The sequence below is a fragment of the Chrysochloris asiatica genome, unplaced genomic scaffold, assembly GCF_000296735.1.
Source record: "Chrysochloris asiatica unplaced genomic scaffold, ChrAsi1.0 scaffold00069, whole genome shotgun sequence".
Classification (NCBI taxonomy): domain Eukaryota; kingdom Metazoa; phylum Chordata; class Mammalia; order Afrosoricida; family Chrysochloridae; genus Chrysochloris; species Chrysochloris asiatica.
The window spans coordinates 7,028,245-7,040,563 of NW_006408587.1; the positions used below are offsets into that span (position 1 = coordinate 7,028,245).

General features: G+C 39.9%; 1 protein-coding gene across 1 annotated transcript in view; it reads right to left on the reverse strand.

Moving 5' to 3' along the window:
• The window catches only part of RAD23B (RAD23 homolog B (S. cerevisiae)), a 61,866-nt gene that overhangs the window by 36,325 nt on the left and 13,222 nt on the right, over nt 1-12,319 (reverse strand). Inside the window, exon 2 of the mRNA XM_006864692.1 lies at nt 804-885. Coding sequence (XP_006864754.1) covers nt 804-885 — 82 coding nt within the window. The remainder of the gene's footprint in view (nt 1-803; nt 886-12,319) is intronic.

The following is a 12,319-nucleotide window of genomic DNA, read 5'->3' on the forward strand; positions in this document are numbered from 1 at the left end:
ATACAGTGCCAGAATGTCCTCTCAATTGGCTCACTCCTCTAATATAGTTCAGTTAAGAAAATACTACAAAATCTCTAGGACAAGATAATCCACGGGCAGTTCAAGACCCAAATTACTGACAACTCCAATGACTTATGTTTAGTGGTAACTTTGAAGAATAAAGACAAGAATTTTTCCCTCATAAATTTAGATATCAAGCTTATTTGTAGCATACATTTTCCAGGCAACTTGTGAGCCTAGTAGAATTTTGGTGTGACAGTGTAGAATAAATACTGGGCTGCTAATCACAAGGTCTGCTAGCGTAGTGGTTACAAATCGGGCTGTGAGCCACAAGGTCAGCAGTTCAAAACTACCAGCCGTTCCGCGGGAGAAAGATGAGGCTTTCTACTCCTGTAAAGATTTACACCCTCGGAAACCCTGTACAGGGTCGCTATGGGTCGGAACCGACTCGATGGCACTTAACAACAACAATCACAAGGTCAGTGGTTCAAACCCACCAAGTCAGTCGCTCCTCAGAAACTCTACAGGGTCACAAGTCAAAACTGACTGGAAAGCACTTAATAATAACAACAAGACCAAACAAAACTAAGATGGCTTAATGTAAAAATCTATAGGGTAAATGTGAATAATGAGAAGTTGAATTATTAGTATAATTGTTTTTTCATTGCTTCTATCTGAACAATTATATTTACCACAGAAACAATTTATATACACAAGTAATCTTAGGATAACCATTTCTAAAATGAAAAGAATGCCAAGTTAGGCAAGAAAATGACTCATTAACTTCAAATTTTAGTTCATACCTGCATAAATTAATTTTTGGCCTGCTACCGGAAAAGCATCTTTTCCCTTTTCAGATTCAATTTTCTCCTTTAATGCTTTCACCTACAAGAGAAATATATTTCATTACAAACAAAAAGTGACCAACCAAAATCTGAAAAAAAAAAGGTATATAATGCATAATTCAATTATAAAAGGGAAATGACTCACTTTTAAATACTGTAATGTCTCATTCCTTCATTAAGTGGTGGGCCTTCATAAAGACCAATTAAAATACGAGTGTCTGAGGGTGAGGCCTGGACATCAGTGTTTATTAAAAAAAACTTGACCAACTCTCCCCCGCAAACTGCAAAGGCAGCTATCAAAGTTAATTCTGCCTCTACAAGGATCAGCAAGGAGCTCTGGTAGCATAGTCGCTACAAGTCAGGCTGCCTACCTCAAGGTCAGCAGTTCAAAACTACCAGCTGCTCCGCGAGAGAAAGATGAGAAATTCTGCTCCCGTTAAAATTTACAGCCTCGGAAACCCTGTGCAGGGTCACTATGAGTCGGAATCGACCCCATGGTACTTAATGACAACAACAATAAGATCAACACAGGACTTCAAACAACAAGGTCAGCAGTAAAAACCCACCAGCTGCTCCTCAGAAACCCTTTATGTTCCCTATGAGTTGGAACCAATTCCTGGTATGGCGCTGTGGGCTAATGTGTCAGACTGCAAAGTCAGTTTGAACTGCAAAGTCTGTGGTTCAAACTCACCAGCTGCTCCTTGGAAACCCTATACAGGGTGGGTAGGAATTGACTCAACAGCACTAACAACAACGTAGGATAGAGTAGAACTATCCCATAGGGTTTCCGACACTGAAATCTTCACTGAAGCAGACTATGACGTCTTTCTTTCAAGGAGTGGCAGCTGAGGGGTTTTAACTGCCAATTTTGCGGTTAGCAGCCAAGCATGTATAACCACTGCAGTTGATGAAGCCTCTTTTAAAAAGAGATTTACAGATAGTTCCAAAGTTCAGTCACTGGACTACCTAAAATATCTTATGAATGTAGCTTGGATTCTCAACATTAATTTCATCTGTAAAGTAAGATGGACTGAAGTAGCTGACTTTCATGGTCTTGTTGATTCCTAACATTATGTGACAGTAGGCTCATTATAAAGTAAGTATTTACAAAACCATGCGTCGAATTAACTTTTGAAGCCAACTGATCAGAAAGTAGTGTGGCACAAAAGACAAAACTGCAAGGACACCTGGTTTCCCATGTGCTCAACTCAACCAGTTTCATTACTTTATAAACATGAGAGTTGAGAAAAAAAACAACTTCCATTTCCTTCAATGTACTCAAATAATTCTGAAACAGTTGAAACTGATAGTTCTGAGATATATGTAAAAAATTATTTAACTGAAAGGGGTGCAACGAGATAGCCTGGGGTACAATTGGTGTACCAAAAAGGTTGGTGGCTGGAATCCACCCAAAGGCACAAATACTGGCTTGAAGATCTACTTCCAAAAGGTCTTGGTCTTGAAATGTGTACTTAAAAAAATTAAAAAGAAAGTTTAAAATACACTTACATAATTTCACATAATCCTCAAAATCTTGGGATAAATGGGATAAAATCTGATCAATTTTAGAGATGAGAAAATAGAAAACACCTGCCTCAAATAGCAAAGAGACTTAAGGAGTATTTTGTAAATAACATTGTTATCACCCATGGCATTTGAATCTTCCTGAAATTCTGATGCTCCCCTAAAACAGAAATTCACTATACAAACTGCAGCCCATTATTTTCTGTTATTCTAAATTTCAAAGGTGAAACACCAGTAACAACTTTTTTAAAAAGCACTCAGAAAATCTCAACATTAACAGTATGCACAGATAGGACTTTCCTGACTTTGTTAAACTCAGTATTATTGTTTTCTATCACTACACAGCTAATTCTTTGCTAAGTGTGGTTCAAAGTTTAAAAAGCACCAAGTCCTCAAGGCAATATCTCTAATTCGTTACTGCCTTAAGTAACATTTATGCTGCTATTTCTGATTTTACCTATCTGTTCACCATAATATCTTTAACATGGATAATAATATTTCGATACATATCCCAAAGTAGAGCTTGTCTGTTATTACGAACCACTATACGCACCTCTAAGGAGCTCTGGTAGCGTAGTGGTTACGAATCGAGCTGCGAACCTTAAGGCCAGCAGTTCGAAACTACCAGCCGCTCCACGGAGAAAGATGAGGCATTCTGCTCCCGTAAAGATTTACAGCCTCGGAAACCCTGTACAGGGTCGCTATGGGTCGGATCCGACTCGACGGCACTTAACAACAACAACAACAACATACGTACCTCTAACTTTTCATACACTGAGCTTTATGGGGGTTGGTTTCTAACTACACTTGTACATAAATCAAGTTGGAGTTGGCAACCCAAGGACTGATTGTACTACAATGCCAGTAAATAACAAAGGAGACCTGGTGTGGCAGTGTAGGATACACTGTACTTCTAACCACGAGGTCAGTGGTTCAAATCCACCAGCCCCTCCTCGGAAGCCCTATACAGGGGTCACTATGAGCAATCAGGAGTCCTGAATCCTAAGCACTTAGGTGCTGTCGGTTAATGCACTGTAGTACAATGTTGAACCTCACCAGCTGCTCCTCGGAAATCCTACACAGGGTAGCTATGGGTTGAAACCGACTTGACGGCACTGAACAACAACAGTGAGCACTTAACAACCACAACCACATAATCCAAAAGAAGCCCTGGTAACATAGTGGGGCATGAGTTGGGCTGATAACTGCAAGGGCAACAGTTTCAATCTAGCAGCCAGCTGCTCTGTGCGAGAAAGATGAAGTTTTCTGCTCCCATAAATATTTACAGTCTTGGAAACCCTATACAGAGTCGTTATGAGTCGGGACCAACTCAATCTTACCCAAAACTGATAAACAAGAAGAACAGGGATTGAACTTTTTTTCTTTTTAACTGTTTATTTTCCCCTAAAGAATGGGAGTTTATCATGAACTGAACTTGAGACTAAGCATGGTTAAACTTTAAAAAAAAATACTTAAAAACTTTTCTAGTCACATAGCTCTCTTATGAAATTGTTCATTTTAGAACAAAAATGTACTCTAATGTTGCCACAGTTGATAAAGCTTTCATTTTATTCCCCACAGGGGAGAAAAATCACAGAAATTATTAAAAATTCCCAACACAAAAGGTGATCAGTCATCCTTTTTCATCCCAATTCCCTTTTTAAGGTCCTTGTCTGCTCTCATTTTCTCACACCACATGGTGCCAATATAACATTTAATTAACATCAGAGAATGTAATTTCCTAATGTAGTCAGTCACTCCACTGCATCACTCACTGCTCTAGTTCAGGGCAATAACCAATAGTAGTCATTTCCTTCAACAAATGAGGAAGTTGTAATAATAAAATGTCTTGTAAATTATATTTCCATGACAGCAGTATTGAGATGCTGCATGCCAATCTTCTTATACAGCACCCTTTGCATAAAATTTCTAGGACTATTGCCTGTTGACTTTCTGATATTCTCTGCTCTCAGCCAAGATACATCAGACATCAGCAATGATATTCCTCGTTCCACGGCCTCTTCTGAATCTGGCTTGAACCTCTGGAAGTTCTCTGTCAATGTATGCTTGCAGCCGGTGTTGGAAGGAGTGCAGCCAGAGTGCTCCTTGGAGGCCAGGATGGCCAAACTTCGTCTCTTATACTTCAGACGTATTGTCAGGAGGAACCAGTCGCTGGAGAAGGATATCATGTTTGTTAAGGTGGACGGTCAGAGAAAAAGAGGAAGGCACCCAGTGAGATGGATTGGCAAAGTGGCAGCATCAATGCATGTCAACAATTGTGAGGCTGGCCTAGGATCGGGCCAAGTGTTTAGTTCTGTTGTGCATAAAGGTCACTATGAGTCGGTACCTACTCGATGGCACTTAACAATTGCCTGTTAACTAGGTAAGCAACTGCATATTCATAACCCACAGCTTTCTCAATTCAGTACATTTTTCCTTATATCACTAAACAGTAAAAGGAATTATTATACAAACTTTAATGAGGAGCCCTGAAATATCAAGGCTGTATAAATAATAACGGCTAATCTAAGCTGTGGAGTCCTGGTGTGGTGCTGTGGGTTAATGCGCTAGACTGCAAAGTCAGTTCGAACTGTAAGGTTGGTGGTTCAAGCTCACCAATTGCTCCTTGGAAACCCTCTGGAGGGTCGCTATGGGTCAGAACCAACTCAACAGCATTTAACAACAACAATGTAAGCTGTGCATTACTTAAGGTCCACAGTAAGTTCTGTGAAATATGGTCATACGTGATTTGGATATTGTACAAACAGGCTATGAAGAATTTTCAGAGTTCATGGAAAATTTGTATTATGAAAAAACTATACATGGATTTCCATTTGGGGGGGTGGTGATGGTGGTTATGTGCCATGGAGTCGGTTCCGACTCATAGCAACCCTGTACAGGGTTTCCGAGGCTGTAAATCTTTACGAGAGCAGAAAGCATCTTACTCCTGCGGAACAGCTGGTAGTTTTGAACTGCTGACCTTGAGGTTTGCAGCCCAATTCGTAACTACTACGCTACCAGAGTTCCTTATTTTGGGGGGTGGGGCACCAAAATAAACTGGTACTAACTTGTCATACCATATCTGAACAGGATCTAGTTTGAGGCACTAAGAAAGATAAATTTGAAAAAGTTCCTATCATAGCAACATAAATTCTGCTAAAAATGAAGTTAAGAACAAATATATGGTGAAGCTTGGATGGAAGAATAGTGAAGTCATTGATTTTTAACATAATGTTTATGGGAACAATGTCCAAAGAAATCAACAGTTTACAAAAGGATAACTTCTTTTAAGAAGGTATAAAATAATAGTCTCAGGGTAGACTATCCAAAACTTTCAAGGAAACAATTTTGTTCATGCCCTAATTGAGGAGGACAAGAGAAACAATAACCAACACCTTAGACATCTCAACTAGGTCAGTCAACAATTCAGACAGAAAAATTAAAGTTGAGCAAACTGTCTGATGGGTGATAAAAATGTTGCACTCAGATCAGCTGCAGACAAGAGCAGAGCTTACAATGGAAATTTTAAACCAGTGGGATCAAGATCCTGAATAATTTCTTAGAACTATAATGAGATGAAACATGGATTTACCAGTAAGATCATGAAGGCAAAGCAAAATCAAAGCAATGGGTATCAGGAGGTGGAAATAGTCTAGTCAAGGGCAAAGGTCATGACAACAGTATTTTTTTGGGAGAATGCTAAAGGCATTTTGTCTGCTGACTGTCTGGAAGGCCAAGAATGGTAACATCTGCTTATATGTTAAGAGCATTTTAGGAAAGTTAACCAGAGCTCCACCCCAGAAAAATGTCCTTTTCCACCACGACAATACAATGTGCCTGATCATTCCTCAACAAACAAAGGCAATTTTGCAAGTTTCGATGGGAAATCATTGATTTTGATACCTCCTGACTTGTTTCCTAACCCTAAAATAGCTTTAAAAGGAGAATATTTTTCTTCAGTTATTGTTAAGTGCCATCCAGTTTCTGAAGCTGGTTTCTGAAGCTATAAATCTTTATGGAAGCAGAAAGCCTAACCTTTCTCCCATAGAGTTCTAAGTAGATTCAAACTGCTGTGCTTAGCAGCCCACTTTATTCACACTCCACCATGCTATCAGAGTTCTATTTTCCCCTTAAAACACACACACACACAAACACCTTATGGGATCACAGATGTATATGCAGTTGGATGTTGCCAGTACAGACGTCAAAAGATGCACACATGTACTTATCATGTGTCAGGCACTGTACATTAAGACGATTGCAATAATTAACTCATTTCATCTGAGGCTGTGGTAGCCAGCCTCCAACAAGACTCACAAAGATCCTTGCCTCCTGCTATATAAACTTTTATGTATACCTTTCCCATACTGCATTATAGCTAGCCCATAAGAGCAGTAAAATACTGTTGAAGTGATGGTGGTGACTTCCAAAGCTAGTTTATAAAAGCCATGTGGCTTCCATCTTGTTCTGTTGGACTACCCAGATAGGGGGAAGTCAGTCCTGTCATGAGAACACTCAAGAAGGATGGGGAGAGGTTTGGGTGGGGAGAAACTGAATTCCCAGACTACAAACACCAAATTGCAAGTTACGTTAGTCACTTTTATAAAACTTTCTGGTGTCAGTCAAGTAATCACGTAACTGTAAGCACCAATGCAACCTCATGAGAGAGGAAACAAAGTCAATCACTCAGTTAAGCCACTCCTAAATTCCAGAACCACAGACACTATGAAATGTTATTACAGTTTGGGGAACGCAGTGATTCTGTATAATAAGCACTGGACTGGCAACCCTAAGGTTAGCCGCTTGAGTCCACCAAGTTGCTCCACAGGACACAGATGAGACTTCCTGCTCCTGCAAAGATGTACAGTTCAGAAACCCTATGCAGGGTCACTATGAGTTGGAACCAACTTGACAGCACTTAACAACAAAAATTAGTGTGTTAAGTCACTGTTTTGAGACATTTTGTTACACAGAAACAGTTAACTAATACAAAGGTACAGAGAAAAATACTGTAATTCCCAAAGCCAATTTCATTAAAAATTTTAAAAGTCAAAGGCTTTTCTAATACCACATAGCCTTAAAAGTTAGAATGTAGTAAGAATAATTAACTTTTGACAATTAACCATTTGCAAATGGACAGAGACTAAGCTAAATACGTTTGCAAAAGGATTTCAAGAACTTATGCTATTATTATAAGGCTTTTTTGTTTTTATGGTTCACTGGGTGGTATCCTTCCATTTCAGATAGTAACGTAAGCACCAAGGGGTATTTCTTGACTTCCTCTCAAAAAGTACGTTAATGCTATTTCTAAAAATAGAATTGACTTATAAAGATAACAGCTGACCAAAGCAAATAGGAAAATCTTCCCATTGGATCCACAGAATAAAAGAATGTAGTTCAGGAAAAGAGATGAGCATTTTCTAGAAACAGTTACTGAAAATATAGTATTAATTATGTGAATTTATTTTTAAACAGGCAATAAAAAAAAAAAAAAAGACTATCCTTAAACTGGGTTATGATATAAATACCTACTTTAAACGTATGTTTTGAAACCCAAAATTCATTTTTCCCACATAAACTATGTTAAATATAATTTAAGCTCCTAAACCAACCCACACAAGACAGTTTAAGAGTAGAAATTCTCAATGTATCTTTAACTTTTTTTGGGGGGGGGGGCAGAGGAGGCACTGTACAATTTAACACTTTATTGTGAACTGACTGGATTATGGTTTACAAGAGCAAATGTTTTCCATTCAACAATTCATACACATTTTGTTTCACATCATTGATTTCAATCCCCATGATGTAACATCACTCATCCAACTTCTAACCTGTGTTTGACTGCTGTCTTTGTTAAGTGCTGTCAAGCGTGTAGGGTTTCCGAGGAGCAGCTGGTGAGCCTGAACCACCAACTGGTCACCAGATCAAACTGACTTTGCCGTCCAGCACATTAAACCACAGGACCACACCAGGACTCCGTGTTTTTGATTGCTCCCCTGAAAATTGAGCCAAGGGTATGGGAGCAGGTATGGCGGTGTTGCGTTCAGCCTCAGGCCTGAAAAGTCATGTAAGGCTAAGGCCATAGTCTCAGGGGCCCCACCAGGTTTACCAGTAAAGTCTGATCTTCTATGAGTTTAAGTTTTGTTCTACAGTTTTCTCCCACTCTGTCCAGAGCCTTCTAATGTGATTCCTTTCAGAGTAGTTGGCAGTACCAGCCAGGCAGCATCTAAGTCTGGTCTCAGGGTGTGAAGGCTAAGGTTCACATGGTCTATTAGTCTTTTGGACTAATTGTTTACATGCGTTGTTGATTTCCTTCTTTGCCCTGGACAGGGTGAGGCCAATCGTTGGAGCACAATTCTACCATAGATGGCTGCTTACAAGCTTTTAAGGTCCCAGTTCTTTATGAACTATGTTGTGCCAATTGAACTTGATGACCCCTGAGACTATGATTCTGAGCTCCCCAAACCCAGCAACTCATTTCCTCAAAGTGTTTGGTTAAGGTTAAGAAGTTTTCATAACTCTGCCAACTCTATGTTCTACTATATTCATGGACATCTCTGCAATATATATAAACAGATATAGAAATATCCTGCCAAATCTACAGCTCTATATGAAAAAAACACACATACAAAAAAGCCCAAATGAAAATTGTGCACAGAAAAAATGGTCATAAATGCACACACAGAAAAATATCCTTAGATACTATAAACAAATTCTAACCCAGACCCTAAAAGGAGTGCTCACCCTATCCTAAATCCTACCTTATCCTATGAGAATTGTTCTTGTGTGCATTTATGACAGTGGTTTTTTTCTGTATGCAATTATTGTGTGCCTTTTCCCCCCGCTGGTTAGACAAACACATATCTGTTGGAACGTCACTTTCAAAGTTTGTATGTGTATATATGCCGTTACTGTTAAGTGACATCAAATCGGTTCTGACACATAGCGACCCTATTTAGGGTTTCCAAGGAGTGACTGGTGAGCTTGAACTGCCAACCCACAGCACCACACCAGAACTCCTGGTGTAAATATTTACAAGAGAAAGGATCTCTCTAGTGTGCTACATTACAGGCAGCCTAAATCAACATGAAAGAGCTCTGGTAGCATAGTGATTATGAATCGGGTTGCTAACCTCAAGGCCAGCAGTTCGAAATTACCAGTTGTTCTGCAGGAGAAAGATGAGGCTTTCTGCTCCTGTAAAGATTTACAGCCTCAGAAACCCTGTACAGGGTCACTATGAGTCGGAACCAACTCCACAGCACTTAACAACAACAACACAACTCAACATGAGTGAGTAGGGTGGGGTGCTGGTGATGGCAGCAGAATGTGTGTACCAATTAATTGTATCTACCAGTTGTACCATCTAGAACTACGTCATACAGATTAGTCACCTCTAGCTGGTCTACCTCCTCTGTAATGGGTTTACATAAAGGTTTAAAATCGTAAGGCTTATAAAGTTAATTCAACTGTATAACTAACTTTTTCAGACATTATGCAATGCATTCATTTACTTATCCAAACCTAAAGGGGACATATGGCACACTGTTCTTTGGGAGGTTTCATGGTGCCACCACAGGCTTAAATTTCACACATTCTTTCCAAAACGAACAGAAAATTTATATATTACCTATCAAATAATCTTAGCATTTTTCAAGCCAAAATTCACTGCTCTTACAAACTGTTAAAAAATGCTGGTTATATGAAATTCAGAAAAGAAGAACACTATCTCATTCATTCACTACTCATCTGTTAAAGTTTTTTGTACATAGATCACAGAATACTGTTTTAGACCACAGTCTACTTATTTTGGATGTCATAAGGAAGAATAGATTGCTAGACAAGGTCAACATGTTTGGTAAAGCAGAGAGTAGTGAAGGCAAGAGAACCCCTTAATGGCTGCAACAATACACTCAAGCACAAATGGTCAATGCTCTGTGGAAGAATGGTCTAGCACCAGCCTGGAGCGGCTAGAAGAACTGAAGATACTTCTTGAAAGAAAGACCTACAGAAAAAATACAAAACAATAGAGGCAGACAGACTGTTACTATAAGAACAAACAGGTTGCTTGCCCAGGAAACATCAAGGCAAGTGGTCGGGTCCCCTCAGTGTAAACCCCCTTCCAAGACTAAGATTCAGTGGGAATACACGCTCTGATTGGTGACCACGTTAGTCACAGATAAGGGGAAGTGAGGGAAAAACAGCAATGAAGTGGCGAACTAAGCCCTACAATGTTCAATAGACTTCTGTGAACCTGGGAGAAGACCTGGTTGGCCTGCAGTGTGGCAAGACCTGGAGACTCTTGGGCCCAGAGTCAGTGACATAGCCACAGAGGACTAAAGTGAAAAGTGAAGCATCCAGCTGATAAGAAGAGAGGGCGTATGCACAAGAACACCCACACTTGCAGATAATACCCACTTGACCTGGCTTCAATAACTGGATGATCAGAGATCAGTCAGAAGAAGAAAGAAGAGGGAAAGAAGAGTAATCTGATACAATTTGATGAACTTGACCTACACCTATGGATGCAGTAGCTCAAAAGAGGGAACAAATCTTTACAGCGAGGATCATTCCCACCCCCTCGATACACAGCGTAGACAGGGATGGGCAACTTGGACATTGGCTACCCAAAATGGGGGGCTACAAAGGCAAGAAGTAACTTGGCTTACAAGCTTTCAAGAGGGAACCTAGATCCAGAGAGAGGGCCTGGAGGAAGGTAGAATCTCCAGTGAATAGTATCCAATCTGTCAAGGCGGGGCTGATGCAATGAAATGCAGACGGGTCTCTTGTGATACAACAGTGAATAATTGTTATCAGGACTGATGAGTGAGGGTTGGAAATGTAAAGGTATACGTTTTATAGCAATGAGGGGAGTGATTAACTTTTCAGTCTAGGAGTGGAGGTCCGTAGGACCATCAAGGAGAAGAGTGGAAAGCGGACCCTACCCAGAGAAGCAGTGATCCCTGAAATGGAGGCAGTGATGATGACGTGGAGCAGAACTAAGGGCCCAACTAAGGTTATTGCTCATGAATTTAAATGAGACACACCAATATGTCAAAGTTGTGGTTGACTCTAGTTGCACAAGTGTAAGCACAAATATAGAGCTGAATTTAATCACATTTGGGGTTTTCTAAGCAAGAACAATGCAGAAATGGCCTGTTATAAAGTTCTGCTCTGAACACTGTATGCTTAATATCTCAAACTCATATAATCTTCCAAATAGCCCTATTAGGCTAGTACTTCCAATTATTAGCTTACCCTTACAGATGAAGAAACAGACTCATAACAATGATTATAATCACTGACCCCATTTAAGCAGGGCAAGGGTAGATAAAATAACCTGAGGGGAATGAAAGTCAGTGAAAAGGACTATGGATCATTGGTGTAGAAATCAAGAGTGCAGAGATGGCTATAGTTACTAGTGAAAAGGAATCTTTGTAACATAATTGTTAAATACTCGGCACTAAATGAAAGACTGTCAGTTCAAAAGCTCCCAGAAGCTCTACAGAAGTAAGACTTTGTTAGATTCTGTCAAGTTGGTTCCAACTCATAGCAATGCTACATACAACAGAATGACACACTGTTCACTCCTGTGCTATCTTCCACAATTGTTATGTCTGAGCCCACTGTTTCAGCTGTCAATCCATGTCATTGAGTCTTCCTCTTTTTTGTTGACCCTCTACTAAGTCCTTCTCTTGAGACAAAAGAGCTTTGATGGTGTTATAGGTTATGCAATGGGCCGCTAACAGCAAGGTCAGCAGCTCCAATACAATAGCCACTCCCAAATTCAGAGTTGGATAACCTACATAGAAGGAGCTCTGGTAGCAATTGACTACAAATTGGGCTGCGAACCGCAAGGTCAGCAGTTCCAAACTACCAGATGTTCCATGGGAGAAAGATGAGGCTTTCTGCTCCCGTAAAGATTTACAGGGTTGGAAACCCTGTACAGGGTC